General features: G+C 45.7%; 1 protein-coding gene across 3 annotated transcripts in view; it reads right to left on the minus strand.

The window, feature by feature from the left end:
• The window catches only part of LOC148151315 (EH domain-containing protein 3-like), a 106,427-nt gene extending 82,265 nt beyond the window's left edge, over positions 1 to 24,162 (minus strand). For all 3 annotated transcript variants that reach the window (XM_087983259.1, XM_087983254.1, XM_087983249.1), the window contains exon 1: positions 23,837 to 24,162. In XM_087983259.1, coding sequence (XP_087839385.1) covers positions 23,837 to 24,063 — 227 coding nt within the window. In that variant the 5' untranslated portion in view covers positions 24,064 to 24,162. The remainder of the gene's footprint in view (positions 1 to 23,836) is intronic.
• Positions 24,163 to 26,893: the final 2,731 nt, after the last annotated feature.

Raw genomic sequence — 26,893 nt, forward strand, 5'->3', positions numbered from 1 at the left:
CTTCTATACGGTCACCCCTCAGCCTCCAACGCTCCAGAGAAGGCGATTTAAGTTGTTCTGGGATTTACATAATAATGAACCGAAACCTGCAACCCATTCTAAAAGATGAAAGACTTGATAGCAATCGAGGTTTGTTCAATATATCATTTCAGTTGCAGGACACTAAGCTGTTGCTATAAGCTCGGTGTCTAATGATCCTGCTCCACAGCTAGCTGATGAAGGAGCAGCGCTCCGAGAGCTAGTGCTTTCAAAAAAAACCTGCTGGACTATAACCTGGTGTTGTGTGATTTTTAACTTTTATTATGTGATTCATCACATTTCACATTCAGGATCAAGAGAAGAACCTGTGGCCTGATGGACCACCTGAAATAATGAATTTACGTTGAACATAGAACGTTCCAGCGCAGTAGAGGCCCTTCGGTCCTTGATGTTGCGCCAACCTGTGGAACTAATCTGAAGCCCATCTAACCTACACTATTCCATTCTTGTCCAAATGCCTATCCAATGACCATTTAAATGCCCTTAAAGTTGGCGAGTCTACTGTTGCGGACAATCTTATGCACGCCCCTCCTACTCTCAGTCAAGAAACTACCTCTGAGATCTGTCCTATGTCTATCACAACTCAATTTAAAGTTACGCCCCCTCATGCGAGCCACCACCATCTGAGGAAAAAGGCTCTCACTGTCTAACCTATCTAACCCACTGATTATCTTACATGTCTCTATTAAGTCACCTCTCAACTTTCTTCTCCCTAACAAAAACAGCCAAGTCCCTCAGCCTTTCCTCGTAAGGCCTTCCTTCCATACCAGGCAACATTTTCCTAAGTACCCTCTGAACCCTTTCCAAAGCTTCTACATCCTATAATGCGGTGACCAGAACTGTGTGCAATACTCCAAATGTGGCTGCACCAGAGTTTTGTATAGCTCAGCTTGATCTCATGTTTCTGAAATTCAATCCCTCTACCAAGAAAAGCTAACACACCATATGCCTTCTTAACAACCCTCTCAACCTGGGAGGCAACTTTCAAGGATTGATGCACCTGGACACGGATCTCTGTGATCACATACACTACCAAGAATCTTACCATTAGCCCAGCGCTCTGCATTTCTGTTCCTCCTTCCAAAGTGAATAACCTCACACTTTTCCACATTAAACTCCATTTGCCACCTCTCAGCCCAGCTCTGCAGCTTATCTATGTCTCCCTGTAACCTACAACAACCTTCGTCACGATCCACAACGCCACCAACCTTAGTGTCACCTGAAAATTTACTAACTCATCCTTTTATGCTCTCATTTAGGTCATTTATATAAATGACAAACAGTGGACCCAAAACGGATCCTTGCGGTACTCCACTAGAAACTGAATTCTAGGATGCAAAGTTTCCATCAACCACCATCCTCTGTCTTCTTTCAGCAAACCAATTTCTGATCCAAACTGCTAAATCAACCTCAATCCCATGCCTCTCCTTTTTGTGCAATAGCCTACTGTGGGGAACCTTATCAAATGCCTTACTGAACTCCATATAAACATCAACTGCTTTATCCTCATCCCAGTGTTTGGTCACCTTCTCAAAGAACTCAATAAAGGTTTGTGAGGCATGACCCACCCTTCACAAAACTGCCTTGACTATCCCTAATCAATTCTTCCTTTTCTAGACGATTCTAAATCCTATCGCTTATAACCCTTTCCAACACTTTACCCACAACCGAAGTAAGGTTCACAGGTCTATAATTTCCAGGATCGTCTCTACTCCCCTCCTTGAACAAGGGAACATTTGTTCTCCTCCAGGTCTTCTGGTACTATTCCTGTAGACAATGACAACATAAAGATCAAAGCCAAAGGCTCAGCAATCTCCTCCCTGGCTTCCCAGGAAATCCTTGGATAAACCCATTCCGCCCAGGGGACTTACCCTTTTTTTTACACTTTTCAGAATTGCTAATGCCTCTTCCTTATGCACCTCAATCCCATCTAGTCTAGTAGTCTGCATCTCGGTTATCTCCCCGACTGCATTGTCTTTTTGGACAATAATAAACTTACCATGGAGTTACAAAAGATGGACAATGATTAAAGCATGCTGGGAAATAGAACCCAGTCATGACTAAAGTGATTGTGCTAATCCACATGCTGCAGAATCCAGACAGGCTGCAGCTGCCTACAGATGGTTTGCAAACAAACTTGACAGCTGCAGACCTTGCAATACACACCCGAAGTTGCACTTGATTGGGACGATGGAATGTTGCCTTTAGGACCATCTGTAGCAATGAATCATTTGCTAGACACAGAGGCACCTAGCACCCTTATTGGAGAAGGTTACATGTACCCAGCACCTACCATAATGGACACCCAATGTGCCAGCACCTGGTTGGGTCTGATTGATCAGGGCAATTGAACCAGATCGATCCATTGACAGATCCTCAAGACCCTCCCAAAACGGCACAAAGACTTGGAAGGATAAGAATCACCACAAACCCCCTTCAGGGCATTCGAGAATAACCACCGAAAGAGAACACACCACTAAGACCATCGGAAGAAACAACGACATCACCACAAGCCTGGCCATGTTCTCGTGTGGTGGTATATGATCATACAAAGTTAAAAGCAGAATATAGTTTGTATGTTTTCAGTTAGTTTACAGGATAGTTAACATTAGAACAATAAAGTATGTTAATAAATAAGTATTACTGTCCATAAGCGCCAACTTACAGTTAGTTATTTTGCTTAATGCAAGAATTTAAACACGCTGTAGTAGGTACGACAAAGGATGCTACCTGAGACTGGAGGGGATGAGGCATTGGGAAAGTTGTCTCGGGAAAGGTCTGGGAGAGATTACAACTGGGGAAGGGGAAGAGAAGCCTGAAGCAGGAAATGGTGAAGAGATAGGAGTGAGAGCAAGAGTGACACTTGGACAGTCCAGAGGGAATTGAGGGACAGTTTCAAGGGGTTGAATACTCTATTCTGCCATTTTTACCGAGGAAAATAATTTCAAAACATTAAAGCCTAACATTTAACTGAGCTTCTCCTTCCTACATCATACCACACCTGTGCTGACAGATCTCACAAGAGGAGTCATTGTCGCAATGCCTCTGTCAGTGGTTAAAATCACATCTTTAGTGGGGAACAATATTCTCAGGGGGCTTTTAAAAAAAAAATGGCAATCTGGGAGTGAATGAGGAGAATTTGATTGAATGTCAGAGAGCTCCATCACCAGGTTTACAGCAGAACAGCAGTCAAAATTGACAAAGGCAATGTTGAGAGGTGGGTTCAATTCACAGGGCACCACACCACTGGAGGAAAATGTATATGGATGGTTCCAAAGAAGGAAAAAGATCAGAAAGGGGAAGTGATCATCACCACTTTATATTTACAGTTGTGAAGATGAGTTTGTACTAATACAAGAAGAAACTGCGAGTCAGTGGCTGCAGCAGGTGTCGATGAGGATAAGGTATAAAATAGCTGAAAAAAAATGGGCAGTAGACAGGGACACCCCGTATACTGAATCAGCTGTATACCTCACTACACTGCACGAAGGTGGGAACTCACCCGATAGTTAAAGAGGGCTCACTGAAAATTAGAGTGTTGTTCATACACTGTGAAAGTGAGGACTGCAGATGCTGGAGGTTAGAGTCAAGATTAGAGTGGTGCTGGAAAAGCACTAAAGGAATACAGCATCCGAGGAGCAGGAGATCAGGGATCATGTTCATACTACATGAGAGATTCAAAACTGATTTAATGGTGAATTTCAAATCTTCTGAAATGGCATGAACTGTGTTTTTTGATTCGATTTTGCAAACAAGTTTTTGTGCTTTACAACCCCAGGTTGTTCTCAAAATACAGATAAACAATCAATCGGCAAATATCAAAATGAACTCAGCTTTTCAAAAATGTTTAAGACAAACATACAAAACATCAAGGCGAAAGATAAATGCTTCTGCTGTGAAGGTGATCTTAAAAATACTAAAACGATTGGAGACAATTGAAAACAAATCGTAAAATCCAAAGAAATAACTATCAAATTCACAAGGTCAGTTTGAAATGAACAGCAGATTTTAACAGCTTTCCTGAACAAAATTAAATTACAACATCACAGAGCGACTTGGGCCCCACCCCCTATCTCAGTCCTGCAAGGAGTTCAACTCTTTCTGCTGGCAGCTTCCTTTCATATTGCTAGATGTGTATTAATGGAAATTTACAGACATCCTACCTGGATTTGCCTTTGAGAGACTTGTCCTTGACAAGCCAAGACATGTGTTATCTTCTGAGACAAAGTGTTCATGAAGGGGAGAACCTAAAACGGACTCCGATCACTCAGGACACTGATCTAACAAAAAACATTTGAAACCACCAAGCCTGGGAATTGTTTCTGAAATTTGGATTGATAAATAAAGTGATAAATTGTGCTCGGCAAGCACTCAGTGGGGAAATTACATGAAGTTTAAGCAGTTCAGTGATCTAAATCTATGAGCAACGTTCTGAAATATTTTAAAACTGAAATGTCTGAAGAAATTTATCAACCGACCTTTAGAATCCTGAGATTCCCAACCGTAACAGGTTCTTGCATGTTCCTGGTTTAAAGTCTCGGATAAAACAGGAATATTTGATTCCTGTTTTAAGAGTATTATGGGAATATTTTCAATCACTGGTAGTTGGAAAATGACACAACATGGAATATGAATAACTACCAAAAGTGTAGGTAAGTGGGATATTTCAAGAAAAAAGAAAAAGTGCCAATGAAATAGGTTAACTGAGAACTTTCTCTTGGTGATGTCTGTCTCTAGCTCAAGAAGTTTTAAGAGAGCTGGATTGCATGCTTTGGCCATTACTCGAAGAATCGGGACCATGTGTGAGGATATATATGCCTCACCTCTTCAACTTTTGATCTTTTGACCTGAAGAGCAAAGAAACATATTTTGAAAAATGAGGTACTGACACACAGTTTCTCTGTGGAGTATCTTTAAATAAAGGGAGAACTGAAGAATGTTTTTCTCTTTTTTTTTTAAATATGCTTACTTACACAGGCAACAAGACACCATTGTGTGAAGACTTTATTCTTTATTCTCCACCACCAGGAAAACATCCACATGTGTAGTGAAACATGAATGAGCAAAGCCTGATAAGAGCAATGATTCCATCAAAAGTTGAATTGGCGAGAGGAGAGGAGGGCAGTTCAGGAGAGAACTAAATGAAAATAGAGTTGGCAGGGGAAATAAAGCACTCCACCACCCACAGTGCCCACTACACCCTAAAGGCATCAAGAGCATTGGTGTGGGTGGACACCTCCAAAGAGAACCATGTTCAAAGATAACTGTGGATGAGGGGCAGGCAGTTGGCAGTGACAAGCCCCCTCACAGCCTACTGCCTGGACCAAGTAATTGAAAAGGGAGTGCAAACACCCACAACCAATATATACATGATCCACAGACTTTACAGCACCACAAAATAAGCAATTGTGTTGGGAATCTGTGAATCACTGCAATCTGTTGTTATAAGGGACTGCTGCATAAAACACCTTCCACCCCCGGTTCCTGAGGGAAAGAGGGAGGACACGAGCAAAGAGACATCCACTGGGAATCCCGCCACCTGGTGGCAAGTAAGCAAGTTAACTGGCATATGATGCTACATTATGACAGTTAGTGTCATTACACTCTAAATACCCCAATATTTTTGGCTCTATGTAACACATTGCCAAGCTTTGATGACAGGAAAACAGGAATCATTAACACAACACCAATTAACACAAACAGCAATTTTGTGTTAAGACTGCAGGGTCACCAAATGGAAAATGAGATGCTATTCTTAAAGTTTGCTGACACATTGTTCTTGGTGATATATTCCAAAATGATGTTATACACAGGTGCTAGTGCCCTGAGCCAGCACCCAGTGAATTATTTGGCCCTTTGCCGGCAAACGTTAAATAAATGTTCATTTATTGCCCAAGGAGGCACTGTCTCATTAGTCCACCTTAAATCTGCCCTACAACCCGTAGGTGCTACAGGCATCATTCCTGCTCACATAATCTTTTTTAAAATTAATTTGTGGGGTGTGGATGTCGCTGGCTGGCCAGCATTTATTGCCTGACCCTAGTTGCCCTTGAGAAGGTGGTGATGAACTGCCTTTCTAAACCACTGCAGTCCACCTGCTTTGGGTTGACCCACACCATGAGAGAGGGAATACCAGGATTCTGACTCACATTGAAGAAACTAATATGTCTGCAAGTCAGGATGGTGACAGAATTGGATGGGAACTTGAAGGTGGTGGTGTTCCCATATATCCTCCAGGAGTCAGTGAGGGCTGCAGATGCTAGAGATCAGAGTTGAGAGTGTGTTGCTGGAAAAGCACAGCAGGCCAGGCAGCATCCGAGGAGCAGGAAAATCGATGTTTCGGGTCAGAGCCTTTCATCAGGAATGAGGCTGGGAGCCTAGTGGGTGAACAGAAAAGTGGGAGGGGAGTGGGGCTGGGGAGAAGGTAATTGAGAGCATAATGGGTAGATGAAGGCAGGAGTAAAGATGATAGGTTGGAACAGATAGGTGGGAAGGAAGATTGACAGGTGGGACAAGTCATGAGGGCGGTGCTGAGCTGGAAGGTTGGAACTGGGGGGGGGGGGGGGGGAGAAAAAGAGAGAAATAAGGAAACTGAAGTCCACATTGATGCCCTGGGGTTGAAGGGTCCTGAGGTGGAAGATAACGCGTTCTTCCTCCAAGCGTAGGGTGGTGAGCGAGTGGTGATGGGGGCCCAGGATCTGCATGTCCTCGGTAGAATGGGAGGGGGAGTTTAAATGATCGACCACAGGGTGGTGGGGTTGATTGGTGCGGGTGTCCCAGAGATGTTCTCTGAAGCACTCTGGGGAGACTGGACACCTTCTCGCAACGTAGTGGAGACCGCATCGGAAGCAACGGATACAATAAATGACAGGAAGTGCAGGTGAAACTTTGATGGATGTGGAAGGCTCCTTTGGGGCCTTGGATGGAGGTTGGAGTGGTGAGAGAGATGCGGGCGCAGGTTTTGCAATTCCTGCGGTGGCAGGGGAAGGAGCCAGGAGGGGAGGGCAGCTTGTTGGGGGGGCATGGACCTGACCAAGTAGTTACGGAGGGAATGGTCTTTGTGGAAAGCAGATAGGAATGGGGAGGGAACTATATCCCTGGTGGTGGTGTCCATTTGTCAGTGGCAGAAATGTCAGTGGATGATGTGATTTATGTGGAGGTTAGTGGGGTGGAAGGTGAGGACCGGGGTGTGTTCTGTCGTTTTGAGGTTGGAGGGGTGGGGTTCGAGGACAGAGATGCAGAACGTGAATGAGATGTGTTGATGGGGAAATTTCGGTCTTTAAAGAAGGAAGCCATCTGGTGTGTTTTGTGGAGGAACCGGTCCTCCTGGGAGCAGATGCGGCGGAGGCAGAAGAATTGGGAATACAGGATAGCATTTTTGCAGGATGTAGAATGAGAGGAGGTGTAATGCAGGTACCTGTGGGAGTCGGTGGGTTTGTGAAAAATGTCACTGTTGAGTCGGTCCTTGTGGATGGAGATGGAGAGGTCTAGGAAGGGGAGGAAGGTATCAGAGATGGTCCAGGTGAATTTAAGGTCGGGTGGAATGTGTTGGTGAAGTTGATGAACTGTTCGACCACCTCATGGGAGCACAAGGTGGTGCTGATGCAGTCAATGTAGCAGAAGAAAAAGTGGTGCTGGTCCAACTCCGGAAGATGGACTGTCCAACGTAGCCAATAAAGAGACAAGCATAGCTGGGGCCCATGCAGGTGTCCAAAGCTACCCTTTTCGTCAGGATAAAGTGGGAGGATTGGAAGGAGAAATTGTTGAGGGGGAGGACCAGTTAAGCCAAATGAATAAGAGTGTCAGTGGAAGGGTACTGGTGGGGACTTCGGGAGAGGAAGAAACGGAGGGCTTGGAAGCCCTGGTCATGGCGGATGGAGGTGTCGAGGGACTAGATGTCCGTGGTGAAGATGAGGTGTTGGAGGCCAGGGAAATGGAAGTCTTAGAGGTTGGAGGTGGTGGAGGGCGTGGGTGGACCGGGGAGGGGGGTGGAAATAGGACAATATTGGAGGTAGGTGGAGATGAATTTGATGGGGCAGGAGCAGGCTGAGACGATGGGTCGGCCGAGGTGGGCAGGCTTGTGGATCTTGGGTAGGAGGTAAAAATCGGGCAGTGCATGGTTCCTGAACTAGGAGGTTGGAAGCTGTGGGTGAGAGATCCCCTGAGGTGATGAGGTTGCATGTGGTCTGGGAGATGATTGTTTGGTGATGGGGGGTCAGGTCATGGTCGAGGGGGTGGTAGGAGGTGGTGTCTTCGAGTTGGCACCTGGCGTCAGCGGTGTAGAGGTCAGTGTACCAAACTACCACTGCACTCCTTTTGTCACTGGTTTGATAGTGAGGTTGGGGATGAAGCAAAGGACGTGGAGGGCTGCGCGTTGTGAGGGCGAGAGTTGGTGAAGTGGTTGGACAGGTTGAGACAGCCACCAAACTACCACAGTACCTCCTTTGTCCACTGCGCCAAACTACCACTGGACCTCCACTACAAACACATTACAAATTTCCTGAAGGGATTTTCCTGCTCCTCGAATGCTGCCTGACCTGCTGTGCTTTTCCAGCACCACTCCAATCTAGACTTAAATTCACCGGGCCCATCTCTGACACTACCCTCTCCTTCGCGGACCTCTCCATCAACGGTGACCAACTCAACACTGACATTTTCTACAAACCCACCGACTCACACAGCTACCTGGATTACACCTCCTCCCACCCGATTTCCTGCAAAAATGCTATCCAGTATTCCCAATTCCTCCTCCTCCGCATCTGTTCCCAGGAGGACCAGTTCCACCACAGAGCACCAGATGGCCTCCTCCTTCAAACACCAAATTTCCACTCCCACTTGCATTGGAAGGATTTTCAACCAGCTCATCCACATCCCACATCTCGGCCCTCGAACTTCACCCTCCAACCGCAACAAGGACAGAACCCCCTGGTCCTCACCTTCCACCACACCAACCTCCGCCGACATTTTCGCACCTACAAAAGGACACCACCACCAGGAATATATTTCCCTCCCCATCCCTTTCCGCAAAGACCGTTCCTGCTCCTCGGATGCTGCCTGAACTGCTGTGCTCTTCCAGCACCACTAATCCAAAGACTACCTGGTCAGGTCCACGCCCCCTAACAAGCCACTCTCCCCTGCCACCACAGGAAGTGCAAAACCTGCACCCACCCACCCTGGTAAATCTTCTCTGCACCCTCTCTAAAGCTTTCACATCTTTTCCGTAATGAAGCAACCAGAACTGAACACAATACTCCAAGTGTAGCCTAACCAGCATTCTATAGAGGTGCAGCATAACTTCATGGTTCTTAAACTCAATCCCCATGTGAATGAAAGCCAACACACCAGCTGCATTCTTAACAACCCAATCAACCTTGGTGGCAACTTTGAGGGAACTATGGATATGGATCCCAAGATACCTCTATTCCTCCACACTGCCAAGAATCCTGCCATTAACCATGCATTTTGCATTCAAATTCGACCTTCCAAAAAGTGAATGACTTTACATTTTTCTAAGTTGAACTCTACCTGCCACTTATCAGCCCAGTTCTGCATTGTCAATATCTCATTGCAACCTACAACAGCCCACCACACTATCCACAACTCCACCAACCTTCATGTCATCGGCAAACTTACTAACCCACTCTTCAACTTATTCATCCAACTCATTTATAAAAATCACAAAAGAGGAATACTCGTCACCAAGCTCCAGGCTGAATACCTTCCACCTACTACCACTTGCTGTCTTCTATGGGCCAGCTAATTCTGTAACCAGACAGACAAGTTTCCCTATATACCATCCCTCCTTACTTTCTGAATGAGCCTACCATGCTAAAATCCATGTACACCACATCCACTGCTCTACCTTCATCAACACGTTTTGTCACATCTTCAAAAGAATTCAATAAGGTTTGTCAGGCATGATCTGCCCCTCACAAAGCCATGCTGATTACTTGGAAAACCATAGTTTGATTAGAGATCATAAATCCTGTGTCTCAGAACCCTCTCAAAAAACTTTGCCAACTACTGACTGGTCTGTAATTTCCAGGATTATCCTAATTCCTTTTCTTGAACAAGGGAATTACATTATTGAACCTACAATCATCTGGTACTACTCCAGTCGACAGTGAGGATGCAAAGATCATTGCCAATGGTGCAGCAAACTATTCCCTCGATTCCTGTAGTAACCTATGGTATATCCTGTCTGGCCCAGGGTACAAACCATCCTTATGTTCTTCAAAATTTTCAACACATCCTCTTTCCTAACATCAACTTGTTCTAGCATATCAGTCTGTTTCACGCTGTCCTCAGAAATGTCAAGGTCCCTTTCAGTAGTGAATACTGAAACAAAGTATTCAGTAAGAACGTCCCTTACCTCCTCCAACTCCAGGCACAAGTTCCCTCCACTATCCCTGATCAGTCCTAACCTCACTCTGGCCATCCTCTTGTTCCTTACATAAGCATAGAACACCTTAGGGCTTCCCTTAATCCTACCCACTAAAGCTTTATCATGCCCCCTTTTAGCTCTCCGGAGTCCATTCCTCAGTTCCTTCCTCACTCCCTTGTAAACCTCAAAGTCCTGAGTGATCCTTGCCCCCTCAATCTTAAGTAAGCACCCTTCTTCCTCTTGACTAGATGCCCCTCATCCCTTGTCACCCAAGGTTCTTTCAACCTCCCATCTTTTCCTCGCCTCAGTGAGATAAACCTACCCAGCACTATCAGTAGGTGCTTCCTAAACAACCTCCATATTTCTGTTGCGCATTTCCCAGAGAACATCTGTTCTCAATTTTGGCACCCCAGTTCCTGACTAATATCATTGTAAATTACCCCTCCCCTCAATTAAATACTTTCCCACACAGTCTGCTCCTAACCCTCTCCAAGAGTATAGTAAAGGTCATAGAGATGTGATCACTATCACTAAAATGCTTTCCCACAGAGAGCTGACACCTGGCACCAAATCCAATATAGCCTCCCCTCTAGTCGGCCTATTACATCAGGAACCCTTCCTGGACACCTGACAAAAACTGCTCCATCCAAACTATTTGAACTAAGCAGGTTCCAATCAATATTGGGAAGTTAAAGTCACCCATGTTAGTTCTGCACATTTCCAAAATCTGCCTCCCATCTGCTCTTCTCTGTTGGTATTGGGGGTCCTGTAGAAAGCTCCCAAATAAAGTGGCTGCTCCTATCTTGTTTCGGACTTCCACCCACACTGACTTTATAGACAAACCCTCCTACGTGATCTCCCTTTCTGCAACTGTGATACTGTTGCTGATTAGCCAAGCCACTCCTCCACCTCTTTTATCTCACCCCCATTCCTTTTGAAATTATCTAAACCCTGGAACATCTAACAACCATTCCTGCCCCTATGATATCCAAGTCTCCATAATAGCCACAATATTACAGGGCTTTGCCCTATCAAGTGCCAAGCTCTCCTCTCAGACTTCCCCCATGCCATATCTGCCTGTTCACTACCTATTCCATCACCTGATCTATAGCTCAGGTTCAACCAAAGTTGATCTCCTGGCTTGACGGTAATGGTTGAGTGGGGAATATACTGGGCGATGAGATCGCAAATTGTTCCGGGAGTACAATTCTGCTGTTGATGGCACATAGCACCTCATGGATGCAGAGTCTTGAGTTGGTGGATTTGCCATTTAGCATTGTGTTAAGTGCCACACAGCATTGTAGAAGCTATTCTCAATGTGAAGGTGGGATTTTGTCTCCACAAGGGCTGTGCAGTGGTCACTCTTGCCAATTGCCATGGAGAGGTGTGACTGGCAGATTGGTCAGAATGAGGTCTGTTTCTTGCTCTTGTTGGTTCCCTCACCATCTGCTGTAGACCCAATCTTGCAACTACATCCTTCAGGATCTGACCAGCACAATCAGTAGTGCTGCTGCTGAGCCACTCTTGGATGGACATTGAAATTTCCCACCCAGAGTAAGATTGTGCCTTTGTAATTCTAACTGCTTCCTCCAAGAATTGTTCATCGTGGAGAACTATCGATTCATTAGCCGAGAGAAGACAGTACATGATAATTAGCAAGAGGTTTCTTTGCCCATGTTTAACCTGAAGTCATGAGACTTCATTGGGTACTGAGTCAATCTTTCAGACTTCCAGGGCAAGCCCCTCTGCGGGGTTTGTTACAGGACATATCTAGGGATCATGATGGTGTCTAGTACATTGTCACTGAATCATACCTCACAGACAATGACCATGTTAGCTTTTGCTTGACTAGTCTGAGAGACAGCTCCGAATTTGGGCCCTAACCTCCAGATGTTAGCGAGGAAGACTTTGCAGAGTCAACAGGCCAGTTTCTGCCAGTCATTTCAGATGCCTAGGTCAATGCCAGGTTGTCAGTCCAGTTACATTTCCTTCAGAGTTTGTAGCAATTGATCCAACTTAATGGCTTGATTGGCCAATTCAGATAGCAGCACAAGTCAACGACATTGCTGTGGGTTGAAAGTCACGTGAGGTGAGGATGGCAGATTGTCTTCTCTGAAGGACATTAATGAACCAGATGGGTTTTTTTGACAATCGACAATGGTTTCATGGTCATCAGTACATTTCTAACTCCACAAAAATAGACAGAATTCAAATTCTACCATCTGCCTTGGCAGGGTTTGAACCCAGGTCCCCAGAACATTCAGAGTTTCTTGATTAATACCGGTTATCTGTAGTCTGAAACATTTCTGGCATTTGTCTGCCTTCAGTGATGTCCATTAACCCAAAAAAAAACCCAGTTAACATTCTGGGGATCCGGATTCCAAACCTGCCACAGGAAATGGTGGAATTTGAGTTCAATAAGTATCTGGAGTCTAATCATCACAATGATGATATCATTGCCGATTGTCAGGAAAAAAACTATTGGTTCACGAATGTAGTTAAGAAAGAAAACTGCTAACCTTACCTGATCTCTTGTGCATCTTTTCCAGTCGGAAAGTTGGTAGAGAGTGCTCCTTCATTACAACGGGAGTAATGTGCACAAATGAAAATTATTTCCAGTGGAAAGCCCATGATGGGTCATTGCTTTCGGGGTCAACAAGCAATTAGTTAGCTGTTATATTTTAACCTGGAGAGGAGCAAGAACTATTTCTCTCAGAGGGAAAGAATGACTGCAGAGGCTGGGTCATTAAGTTCATTCAAGTCTATGATAGACAGATTTTTAAACAGCAACCGAATTTAGGCTTATCGGGAAAAAGACAGAAAAGTGGAATTGAGCATTATGTCTTATGGTCTTATTAGGTTCTTGAGTATCAAGGATTATGGGGAGAAAGCAGGAGAATGGGGTTGAGAAACTGATCAACCATGATTGAATGGTGGAGCAGACTTGATGGCTGAGTCGTCTAATTTGTGCTCCAATGTCTTACGGTCTTATTATTTGATCAGCCGTGACCTCATTGAATGGCAGAGTAAAGTAGATGGGTTTTTGTAGTCCATTTTTTTTAAAAAACAGATTTCATTCATATTCAATTTCCTTGTTCCTTATCAGTTGCTTAGTCCTCCTTTGTGAAACCATTTTCATAAAACCTCTTTGCAACCTCAAGGACACTCACATATTTCCTAAAATGCCGATCAATGGACTCAATGCTCAAGTTGGGGCAATTCCAGACTTCCACTGTGGTTCAGCAAAACCTCCCTCATTCTGTATTCCATCCTCTCAGTATAAACTCAATATTCCATTTGCTTTGCTAGTTACTATCTCAAGTAATGCTTCCTTCAAATATTGGCACACCCAAAATTTCCTTGTTCAATTTTCTGAAGTGACAATCCATTTATTGCAACACCTCACAAAAATACATCCCCTTATCAGCCACAGGACTGTCCATTCTGATCGCCTATTGATTCTGTTTCTGTAATCACAATTGAACTGCATGATGGAGGGTTCTCAAAAGACTGGAAGACTGACTCGTGTTCTTATTGCCCTGTTAATCTACTCAGATCCAGACAGGTTTTGTCACAAGAAATTAGAATTAAATGTATATATTCTTAATTCCATTGCAGGACTTCTCACAGTTAATTTGAATGGAAAGAATATGAAGAACTAGTATTGATTTCCTGAAGGAGTTTGAACAAGACGTCAGAAACCTTGAAAAATCTTTTTCATCAAATAGAATAAAATAAAAAGGTGGATTAATACAAACATGTTTTACACAGAAATTGGAATGAACTTTTTCTGAAAGCTTTTTTGTACATATTGAACAGTGAGATGTGCTTAATTCTGAAATTGTTCGGTCTTGCCCAAACTGCACATTGTATAATTCTGGTCTCCTTACCTACAGAAAGGTATACCATTATACCTGCCTACTAGTGAATAGAATAACTGTTCGTTAGACAGATTAGAGGAGATTTACTAGGATGTTGCTTGGTATGAAGGGAAGGCCTTATGAGGAAAGGCTGAGGGACTTGAGGCTGTTTTCGTTAGAGAGAAGAGGGTTGAAAGGCGACTTAATAGAGACATATAAGATAATCAGAGGGTTAGATAGGGTGGACAGGGAGAGCCTTTTTCCAAGAATGGTGATGGTGAGCACGAGGGGGCATAGCTTTAAATTGAGGAGTGATAGATACAGTACAGATGTCAGAGGTAGTTTCTTTACTCGGAGAGTAGTAAGGGTACGGAATGCTTTGCCTGCAACGCTAGTAGAATCGCCAACTTTAAGTACATTTAAGTCATCATTGGACAAGCATATGGACGTATATGGAATAGTGTAGGTTAGATGGGCTTCAGATTTGTATGACAGATCGGCGCAACATCGAGGGCCGAAGGGCCTGTACTGTGCTGTAATGTTCTATATACATGTGCCCATATTGGGAATTTGACCAATTCCTCCAATGGCCCATCTCAGAATCCTGGGATCCTGTTTATAAAGGACAAAGTGAGGACAGCAGATGCTGGAGATCAGAGCTAAAAATGTGTTGCTGGAAAAGCGCAGGTCAGGCAGTATCCAAGGAGCAGGAGAATTGACGTTTCGGGCATGAGCCCTTCTTCAGGAATGAGGAAAGTGTGCCCAGCAGGCTAAGATAAAAGGTTTCTTGCGGTTGCAGGGGAAGGTGCCGGGAGTGGAGGTTGGGTTGATGGGGGGTGTGGACCTGACGAGGGAGTCACGGAGGGAGTGGTCTTTTCGGAACGCTGATAGGGGAGGGGAGGGAAATATATCCCTGGTGGTGGGGTCCGTTTGGAGGTGGCGGAAATGACGACGGATACCATGTATATGGAGGTTGGTGGGGTGGTAGTTGAGGACCAGTGGGGTTCTGTCCTGGTGGCGATTGGAGGGGCGGGACTCAAGGGCGGAGGAATGGGAAGTGGAGGAAATGCGGTGGAGAGCATCGCCGATCATGTCTGGGGGGAAATTGCGGTCTTTGATGAAGGAGCCCATCTGGGTTGTACGGTATTGGAACTAGTCCTCCTGGTCCTCAACTACCATCCCACCAACCACCATATACATGGTATCATCCGCCATCATTTATGCCACCTCCAAACAGACCCCACCACCACGGATATATTTCCCTCCCATCCCCTATCAGCGTTCCGAAAAGACCACTCCCGTGACTCTCTCGTCAGGTCCACACCCCCCATCAACCCAACCTCTTCCCCTGCAACCGCAAGAAATGCAAAACTTGCACCCACACCTCCCCCCTTCCTTCGCTCCAAGGCCCCAAGGGATCCTTCCATATCTGCCACAAATTCACCTGTACCTCCACACACATCATTAACTGCATCCACTGCACCCGATGTGGCCTCGTCTATATTGGGGAGACAGGCCGCCTACTTGCAGAACGTTTCAGAGAACGCCTCTGGGACACCCGGACCAACCAACCCAACCACCCCGTGGCTCAACACTTCAACTCCCCCTCCCACTCCACCAAGGACATGCAGGTCCTTGGACTCCTCCATCGCCAGACCATAGCAACATGACGGCTGGAGGAAGAGCGCCTCATCTTCCGCCTAGGAACCCTCCAACCACAAGGGATGAACTCAGATTTCTCCAGTTTCCTCATTTCCCCTCCCCCCACCTTGTCTCAGTCCCAACCCTCAAACTCAGCACCACCTTCCTAACCTGCAATCTTCTTCCTGACCTCTCCGCCCCCACCTCCACTCCGGCCTATCACCCTCACCTTAACCTCCTTCCACCCATCACATTTCCAATGCCCCTCCCCCAAGTCCCTCCTCCCTACCTTTTATCTTAGCCTGCTGGACACACTTTCCTCATTCCTGAAGAAGGGCTCATGCCCGAAACGTCGATTCTCCTGCTCCTTGGATGCTGCCTGACCTGCTGCGCTTTTCCAGCAACAAATTTTCAATTCTGTTTATAAATACTGCCATCTACTGACAGTCAGTCACGATATCCCTAACCAAGCATTTACTCTTCATTCAAATTTTTTCGGCCTGAGTAACATCAAAGTTGGCCTCAAAATACCATTTGTGAACCAGTCATTGTCACTAACAACTTCCGCTGTTCCCCTCAATCCGATAACATCCCCGACATGACCCAGGCAGACTGGACAAACTGACCCAGCTGGACCCAAAATGCTTTCAACTCCCCACCAATCCCAGGAGTCTGCCAATACCTCATTACTGACCCACTACTCCCCTTCACTACCACAGTCCCATTGGAATTGATACTTCCCGCCACTCCATCACCAGCAAAAGAACAACCCTTCCATTTGCCTAGGATTTAAACCTTATTCGACCCAACTCGATTACAACCAAAAGCTGCCCCTGAACAGACACCCCCTAATCCTGCCAACAGGATTAGAATTGACAACCGCCTGCATTTCTCCATCAGCACACAATACACAGCTCCCCCCCCCCCGCCTCAATAATGTGAAGCCCCACCCAAAGTGACCCAGGTAGAACCGACTTCTCCTTCCAGACCTGGTAGCACCACACCCCATTCCTTGAACCTCTGAACCTGACACTGCCTCTTCAACACATCACCACCTTCCTCTCGACCCCACCAGATCCATCAGTCCCACTCCCCTCCAAATTTGACCCAGCTGAACCAACACTTCCCTAACTACAAACTGGTCCCTTGATGGAGCCCAAGCTTTTTCTCACTTACCTGACAATATACCCTTCAATCCCAGGCACTATAACCCCCTCACTCCCCTGGAGCCCACCCCCACTACAATTGATGCAAACTTTCTTTTCTCTCCACTCTCGTCGTAACAAAAGGATACAAGACAATTTGTTTCTCTAACAGCTTGCTGAACCTATCCATTAACTTTCCACGGTTCACAAAAAGGACATTCACGCCGTTCTGAACACCAACATTTTCCAGTCACTCACCAATTCAAAACATTCCACTTGTTTATTTGGTCCATATTTTGCTCCCATCACATTTCCCAAAATCCTGTTCCATCTGCCATGTTCCTCTCCATTCCCTCAACCCAATATGGAAGAACTATGTGGTTTTCCAGCCACACATTAACCAGAATTTGGTTCCAGCTCTGGTTGGTCTGGCCCTGACAGAGCAGTCCTGACTGCTTGTTCATTTTAATAGTCTTTGTAATGAGGATTCCTCTTCAAATCCAAATTATTGGATAGAGTTTCAGATTCATTTCAGACCAATTTCTGGACATTTTTGTGACATGAGCTTAAAGTCTTCATACACAGTACTTACAGGGGTGAAAGTCAATTGTCCATGGGTGCCATGTCTTTCATTGGGAAACAAAGATTAATCACTACAGCAAAATTTCTCTGTTGTAATTGTTAAAAATGATTTATTCCCACATGGGGATTAAGGAGGATCTGGTGCCAGATATAATTCCAGAATGACCACTCTGTACATGAGCTCATTGCGGTCTGCAACATATCCTGATTACAAAGTACTGAAGTTGTTACATGTGAAATCATGCAGTGGTTAGATTTCAAATCATTCTCTAACACACTCATTCTGAGCGAGTCCCACACTGAATTATTTAATTACTGGAAAGTGTTTAAACAGTGTTCACCATTTGTAAAAATTGAGTCTTTCATCACAGCATCTGGAAGAACTCCTGTATGTTATTTGTTTTGTCGCCGGTTCTCTATAATGGATTTATCATGGATCAGTTAACATTCAAATATACACTGGGAGCTGCAGGAAGAACAAGACATTTACTGGGTGAACCTGATCACAGGCACACTCAAGGAAATTTCATGAGTTCTGAAGGAGTGGGAAATATGGCCACAGGCTGATGTAATGAGATAGGTACTAAAAATTCTCCATTCCAAGATGAATTCTTGTTCTGCGATTCACTCAATGTTGTGTTTGTGTCAGATTAGTTTGTGAGCAGGAAACTGATTTGTATCCCATCATTACTCATTATCGTGAGCCCCTTTTATAATGATGTTACACCTTCATCTGAAAGTTAGGTACATATGAGAATCACGAGGCATCTGATGTTTATTTAAAAGTGACAAACAACAGTCACCTTTGTGCTCTTGTGTCTGAGGTCAGAGGTTGCACTTGTTGAACTCTGCAGCACAACGAAAGGAGGCAGGAAAGTGGGAGCTTGCTTGGAGGCTCAGGAACAGGAGGGGTAAGTGAGAGGAAGAAGACGGGTGTGGAATGGAGTCTGGAGGGGGAAGGATCTTATAAGTGGAACCAGAAAGTGCCAGACACATTCCTCATGCATTTAGAATTCGTCAAGAGTTCCCAGTCACACTATAGACACCTCAAATTTGAATTGGAGTGGCCTCGGAACCAGAAAGAGGGAAGAGAGTGGAAGCGGTGAACACTGGTTACTGCTGTAAGGAACAACAGGGTCAGGATGAAAACTCCACTCTCTACATGGGCAATAGAATATTCCCTTTTCCTGATAAGGAGACACTGGACATAGTAGAGGGGATGAGGAGAAAGGTCGTTTCTCAATCCAGTTCAGTGTTACTCAGATTAGTGGAGGTTTAGAAAACTGCTGGATCCAGGTAATTGATTTATTGTCATGTGTACAAAGTACAGTGAAAAGCTTTATGAGCACTACAGGCATATCACAGTAAGGCTCAGAACAAGATATTCAGACGGAGGACTACAGTAACATTTATCTCTCTTGTACGCCCTGTGCAATGTAGCACACTCAGCATCATTTGAGCGGAGAGTCCATTCAATAGACTTAACTGAATGGAAGCTGCCCCAGGACCTTCTGGTGGGTGCATCATTCTCTATATGGCAGCACCTCCCAATGGTTTAATCTACTTTCCTAGTCTTTCCAGTACAGTGGCATTCTCATGTTTGTACTGCTTCAGAAAAAAAATTAAATCAAAAGGACCAGATATTAACCACAGCTTGTATCTCCGGACCCTATTTGAACCCTCTTGTGACCATGTTCCCTCCTCTGTCACCATGGCCTGGGCAACATCCTCCTCTTCTGTTAAAGATAGATGCCAAGAGTTCATTTCACACCTCAGCCATACCACCTCCCTCCTTGTAAATCCTCTTTCTGGTCTCTAATCAGTTCTATTCTTTCTTGATCTCATCTCTCTATTGAAGAGTGGGATTCCTCTTGGCTAGCTGCTAGTTTTTGTCATAATATGCTTTTTTTGCCTCTCCTCTGAACCTTTAATATGCCAACAGCTTCTTAACTGTATTTTCTGCCATACACCTTATTTAGAAGCACCTTTCTTGCCCGTGTTGCTTTCTACCTCCTTTCTGATTGAGGGACTCTATTTTTGTCCTACCTTCTCCTGTTTGGAGGGAACATACTTTAACTGGACCTCAACCATCTCTTTTTGGAAGGTAGCCCATTTCAGTTCCTGGTTTTCCTGCCATCCTCTTTGTTCCAGTCAATCGGGCCAGCTTTCTTGTCAAATGTTTTTCTCACCCTGGATTGCTGCATGTCATTCTCCAACACCATCTTGTAGCACCAGCTCCAATGATCATTGTCTCCTGTCTCCCACTACCACTTCATCCAAATTGGCCCAACTCATTTCCAAGGACTAAGTCCAACAATGTATCTTGGTGAATGAGCGGAGTCAATCACATGGTGACTAAATGTATTACATTGACTACAAATGACTAGAGCAATGTAATACTGCAGACTGAATACACTTTGATTAATATATTTGTTTTAGTTTAGTCTTAATCAAGTAAACACCAGTTTCTTGTCAGTAAACTTGGTCAGGTTCCATTGGCAGGCTGCAAGAGGATTTGCGCAAACTGGGGTTCATTGCGTTACAGCTTTTGTTGAATTCCTCTTTGGCTCATCTGTCCCAGTCACTTGTTGACATGACAGTGGGACTCACCACCTGAATTTTAAAGTTAGTGTAGAGAACAGCAACAGGGCAACCAGTTTGCGGCAGCCTAAACCAGCTCAAGTTCTCCTATCCCTTCACATCCACCCCAAACTCTTGGGATCTTTATTTTGAATTTGAGAGTCAAGGAAATGTGAAACAGTGCTTTGATGCAGGAAACAAGGTGGGTAGAGTAAATGGCATTTTTTATATATTTATTCCAAACAAAATGCTGGTTCAAATCTGGGAGGAGGTTCTGGAACTGCACAAGATGTTAGTGTGACTGCACCCAGAATATTGCTGGACTGAAAGCCAATTCCCCACCCACTAACTATTTGACTTTATCTCCAATGTCCGTTTGTCTGTGTGTTCCAGGTATACAATGGGCCAAGTGCTCTCCATTTAATGGAGAAAGTGAGGTCTGCAAATGCTGGAGATCAGAGCTGAAAATGTGTTGCTGGAAAAGCGCAGCAGGTCAGGCAGCATCCAGGGAACAGGAGAATCGACGTTTCGGGCATAAGCCCTTCTTCAGGAATGAGGAAAGTTTGACCAGCAGGCTAAGATAAAAGGTAGGGAGGAGGGACTTGGGGGAGGGGCGTCGGAAATGTGATAGGTGGAAAGAGGTCAAGGTGAGGGTGATAGGTCAGACTGGGTTGGGGGCGGAGAGGTCGGGAAGAAGATTGCAGGTTAGGAAGGCGGTGCTGAATTCGATGGATTTGACTGAGACAAGGTGGGGGGGGGGGGAAAAATGAGGAAACTGGTGAAATCCGAGTTCATCCCTTGTGGTTGGAGGGTTCCTAGGCGGAAGATGAGGCGTTCTTCCTCCAACCGTCGTTTTGTTGTGGTCTGACGATGGAGGAGTCCAAGGACCTGCATATCCTTGGTGGAGTGGGAGGGGGAATTGAAATGTTGAGCCACCGGGTGGTTGGGTTGGTTGGTCCGGGTGTCCCAGAGGTGTTCTCTGAAACGCTCCGCAAGTAGCCGGCCTGTCTCCCCAATATAGAGGAGGCCACATCGGGTGCAGAGGATGCAATAGATAATGTGTGTGTGGAGGTGCAGGTGAATCTGTGGCGGATATGGAAGTTTCCTTTCAGGCCTTGGAGGGAGGTAGGTATGGGTGCAAGTCTTGCACCTCCTGCGGTTGCAGGGGAAGGTACCGGGAGTGGAGGTTGGGTTGGTGGGGGTGTGGATCTGACGAGGGAGTCACGGAGGGAGTGGTCTTTACGGAATGCTGATAGGGGAGGGGAGGGAAATATATCCTTGGTGGTGGGGTCCGTTTGGAGGTGGCGGAAATGACGGCGGATGATGCGCTGTACATGGAGATTGGTGGGGTGGTAGGTGAGGACCAGTGGGGTTCTGTCCTGGTGGCGGTTGGAGGGGCGGGGTTCAAGGGCAGAGGAGCGGGAAGTGGAAGAGATGCGGTGGAGGGCATCGTCGACCACGTCGGGGGGGGGGGGGGGGGGGGAATTGCGGTCCTTGAAGAAGAACACCTCTGGGACACCAGGACCAACCAACCCAACCACCCGGTGGCTCAACATTTCAATTCCCCCTCCCACTCCACCAAGGATATGCAGGTCCTTGGACTCCATCGTCAGACCACAACAAAACAACGGTTGGAGGAAGAACGCCTCATCTTCCACCTAGGAACCCTCCAACCACAAGGGATGAACTCGGATTTCACCAGTTTCCTCATTTCCCCTCCCCCCACCCTGTCTCAGTCAAATCCATCAAATTCAGCACCACCTTCCTAACCTGCAATCTTCTTCCCGACCTCTCTGCCCCCAACCCAGTCTTACCTATCACCCTCACCTTGACCTCTTTCCACCTATCACATTTCCGACGCCCCTCCCCCAAGTCCCTCCTCCCTACCTTTTATCTTAGCCTGCTGGACAAACTTTCCTCATTCCTGAAGAAGGGCTTATGCCCGAAACGTCGATTCTCCTGTTCCCTGGATGCTAACTGACCTGCTGCGTTTTTCCAGCAACACATTTCCAGCTCTGATCTCCAGCATCTGCAGACCTCACTTTCTCCTTTTCCATAGGAGTTTTATTAGAATTATGATAAGTTGCCCCATGCGCTCCCCCACTGATACCTCAGTCATTTGCCCTGCCTCATTCCCCAACTGAAGGGATTATTGCTCCTATTCAAGTAAGAACATTTACATACTGAGGTAAAAACAATGACTGCAGATGCTGGAAACCAGATTCTGGATTAGTGGTGCTGGAAGAGCACAGCAGTTCAGGCAGCATCCAAGGAGCTTCAAAATCGACGTTTCGGGCAAAAGCCCTTCACATTTACATACTGATCAAGTGCATACAAGAGAACTTCCTTAAAATGCCTCTCCATTCAAGCCCTTAACACCGAGTCTAGGATTGGAAAAAGTCAAAATCCCCCACCATTACAACCCTATTATTCTAGGGATACTTTTACGTATTTGCATTTCAATTTCCTACTGATTATTGGGGGGCAGGGGGAGGGGCACTATAATACAATCCTAACAAGGTGATTGTCCCTTTATTTCTCAGTTCTACCCTTCTACCTATGCTTTCACTGATAAATCATTCAGGAATATTTCCCTAAGTACAGGGATAGTACTATCCTGACCCAAACAAAAAGAAACACTCCACATGCCCTCTTCTCTTGACCCCCTTTGTTTCTCTCCCATAGCATTAATACCTCAACATTAAAACTACAAGTCCTGCCCATCCCTGACCCACGTTTCTATAATAGCTATGATATCTCAGTCTCACGTCCCCAGCTCTGCCCCAAGTTCATCTGGTTTGTCAGGCTTCTTGCCTTGAAATGCAATGCTAATTTATCAGTCCCACCTCATGCTCTGCCAAGCTCTTGTCTACCTTGACTATTTGACTTACTCCCATACAGTATGAGCTTTTCTCATTATTAGTTGTCTGCCTGATTACATTAGAACCAGTCACCATACCAGAAACTGGCTAAATGCTACCATCCCAAGGACCCACCCCCTACAGTATCCAACACTGGAGAGCAGATAAACATGACAGGAGGATCAGAAGGGCAAATAACCCTGTAGAGAAGGAAGAACAGAAATTATAAATTCCCCAGAGGTCAGGTAGACAGAACTAACAAGCCAAGCTGAAACAGAAATAAGAAGGGCTCAAGAGGGATATAGGCCAAATGGGATCAGATTGGGATGCCTGGTCAACACAGAGGAGTTTGACCAAAACATCTGCATTCTTGCTGTCTGATTCTATTCCCTGTGTATATTAAATACAGATAAAAGTCAGATGCAAAAAGCCATTTCTCTCTTCAGTGAGTCCTCTACCCTGGCCAAGATGAACACAGGGGGAATCTGGTTTCTCCAAACAGCAACATTCCCATCCTGGGGACAGATTTCAGATTTCACTAATGGCAGCAGGAGTGTGGGGTACAGTGAGTGAGTGAGGGTCAGTGCAGCCTGATTTCCCTGTGCAATACCCTCTCCCTCTCACCCAGGGAGGCACAGTGAGTGAGTGAGGGTCAGTGCAGCCTGGTTTCCCTGTGCAATACCCTCTCCCTCTCACCCAGGGGGGCACAGTGAGTGAGTGAGGGTCCGGCTGGTGTGTGCTCACCTGATGAAGGTGGTCTTGCCGGTGGAGTACTGACCGACCAGCAGCAGCATGGGCTTGTTGTCGAAATCCGCATTGTCCAGGGCGGGCGAGTGGAACTCGTGGAAGCGGTAATGTTCCTCCAGGGGAAGCAGTTTGCTTTTGTAGAGCTTCTTCAGGCCGTCCGTCACCGTCTGAAATACCTCGGGATCCTTCTTGCCGCGGTCATGCGCCCCCAGCCAGCTGAACATGCTGCCGGATAACCTGGGAAAGTGTAAACCCAGACTAAAGCAGCAGTTTACAGCGACAACAATAACCTCCTTAAAGCCCGAACCCCCCTCCCCCGGCCCCTCCTCCTGAAAGTCTCCCCGAAGCCGCTCCGCTTTAAGGAGCCGCAGCTCGAGACAGCTCCCGCCCCCGCGCGCCGTCCTCTTCCAGTGACGTCAACCAACGGCTTCATCCCGCACGTGCGGTTCAGGGGAAGCGGGGATGAGGCCGTTCAGCCCATCCAGTCTGCTCAGCCAGCCGTGCCTGAGACGTTTCCCAGCCCCACTCCCCCGCTTTCTTCTCGCAACCTTGATAACCAACAACCTAGCTATCGCCACCTCATCTCACGAACTCGCCAGCTTCACCGAGTTGTCAGACTAAAATAAACTAACCAGTTTCACTAAATTATCCAGAGAAACAAGTCGCAGATGCTGTAATCCAAAGTAAAACACAGCAAGCCAGACAGCATCAGGAGATGGAGAAGTTAACATTTTGGGTGTAAGCCTTCTTCATGCTTGCTGTTTCTTCCCACCCCCTGCTGGTCTACACACTGAATTGGGAGAAAGTGAGGACTGCAGATACAGGAGATCAGAGTCAAAAAGGGATGAAGGAAATGTGGAGAATTGGTCAAGAAAACTGCGCAGTGGGGTAAGAGGTGAGTAAGAATAGAACGTAGCAATTGCCCGAGCAAAACTTCCACATGGTGGTAGTGAAAATTCCACGTGGTTAATATAAGACCCTATAGATAATGCCTCATGGAAACAAGGGCCTGAACAGATAGGGCAAAATAAATAAGGGGGAATTGTTTTACTAAAAGAACTGATAGACCTTTTTTCCTGAAAAACCTTCTCTGTTTTTGGCTGCACTTCAGTCCCACGCTCCTGATCTTTGGGCACCCGGTACGGAGGAAGGAGGGCAGGTCTGAAGATCTCCTCGTGGGTCTGCTCCTGGGCCTGGCCAAACTGGCCATCAACAGGTCCAGGCAGCGGGCCGTGGAGGGGGTCGTTAGAGCCGACTGCCTGCCCCTCTTCCGCGGTTACGTTAGAGCCCGGGTGTCCTTGGAGAAGGAGCACGCGGTGTCGACCAACACCCTGGAGTTGTTCAGGGAGAGGTGGGCGCCGCAGGGAGTGGAGTGCATCATTTCTCCCTCCAACTCTATTTTGATTTAGTCCCTACCCTCCCCTTCACTGTTTTGATCACACAGCACTGCCCTTTGATGTGAAGGGCAGTGTTTGTCACTGGCCACCCGGGTGTTTTCCTATCTTCCTGGTAGTGGAAATTGACTAAAGATTCGTGCACTTTGTGTCTTTCACTGTGTCTCACATCTGCGCACACACACCATGGGTGCTGGGGATAAAATAAACACTACCGCACTTAGGTGGTAGTGTGGGGGTTAAAAAAGAAAAAAAAAAGAATAAACACAGTTCAGTTCTGGATGCAATAACAGCAGAATACAATCACATGTTAACTCACTGGAATGTGTGTGTCACCATAGCCTTACCAGACCACAGGGGCTGCCCTCTTCAGTACAGAGAGAAGCGACTCATGGTGTTTTGACCAGAGGGACCTCAGACCTTAGGCAAGGGAAGAATTTGAGAACGAGATTCCTTCATAGCAACCTCAAACTGGTAATGGGAATTGAACCCACGCTGTCCACATCACACTGCTCTGTAAACCAACATTACAGCCAACTCAGCTAAACTAAAAAAAAAGAGAACTGATAGACCTGTTTAGAAAGCCGGCAGATTTGTAGTGGATGATTAAAAGTAAAATAGTAGCAAATAGTCATAGTGTTAAAATGTTACTAGACTGTTGAATGTTTTAGACAAGGCTTGTATAATACTGAGACAGTAGTTTGGGAAATTAACAAAGGGTCTGTTTAAGTAAGGCTCTGAATGAGAGAGAGAGAGAGAGAGAGATTGATTTACTGCTAAGCTCTTGGCTGTTCGCAACAAGGCTCTGCATGAGAGAGAAAGAGCCATTGATTTAATGCTGAGTTCTTGACTGTGAGTAGAAAGTTTCTGTGTGTGTGAGAGAGAGAGAGAGAGACTTCATAGTTTAACCATTGTGATCTGGTTTGTATGCATAATTGTTTGTTGTTGGTTAAATGTTTATATTTTGTTTCCCTGGAGCTCGAGATCCTGGAGTAGTTTGATTTTATTTTGCACTGTAAGAATTTAAGATAGTGTTTTTTTTAGAGAGAGATTTTTCAAGAAACCATTAGTGATTGCTGCATTTTGCTGGTGCAGTGTTAGATTGGTTGAAGCTGAACGAATGAGAATTATTAACTGAGAACATTTAAGAATTGTTAGATTGGTAAAGGACAATTGCAAGTTATAAAGTTAAGGATTGCTTATACTGTTGACAAAGCTGTACCAGACTTGAATAGCATAAGAAAGTGACTAAATGGCCAAAAGAGAATACCTTTGATATTCATATGTGCAATGAAGTGGAAGGACTAATTAAGAACTATAAGCTGAAAGAGAAATCTAAAATAGGAACCGAAAGAGGGATCAGGCGATGCAAATACTGAAACATTTCAGGAAAGAGAGTCAGGAGTGGAAGGTAGCTTGTCAGACACCCATGGTGACTAGGAAAGCTGGAAAGAACAAGCTGAGCAGTTACGGGAAACAGAAAAGCAGGAATCAGATACCCTACAACCTCCTCGCCCCCCCCCCCCCCCCATACCCAGATGTGGAGGAGCTGAATAGACCTTCTTCCCACACAAATGAAGAGGCATTGAAGCAGTGTCCAGTAATAAAGGGAGCAGTAAAAATAGAGGGACAGTTAGAATGGGACAGAAGTACAGAAGAC

Source organism: Chiloscyllium plagiosum, unplaced genomic scaffold (genome assembly GCF_037043375.1).
Source record: "Chiloscyllium plagiosum isolate Xiang-an unplaced genomic scaffold, Cpla_swu_hap1 HiC_scaffold_3, whole genome shotgun sequence".
In the NCBI taxonomy this organism is placed as follows: Eukaryota; Metazoa; Chordata; class Chondrichthyes; order Orectolobiformes; family Hemiscylliidae; genus Chiloscyllium; species Chiloscyllium plagiosum.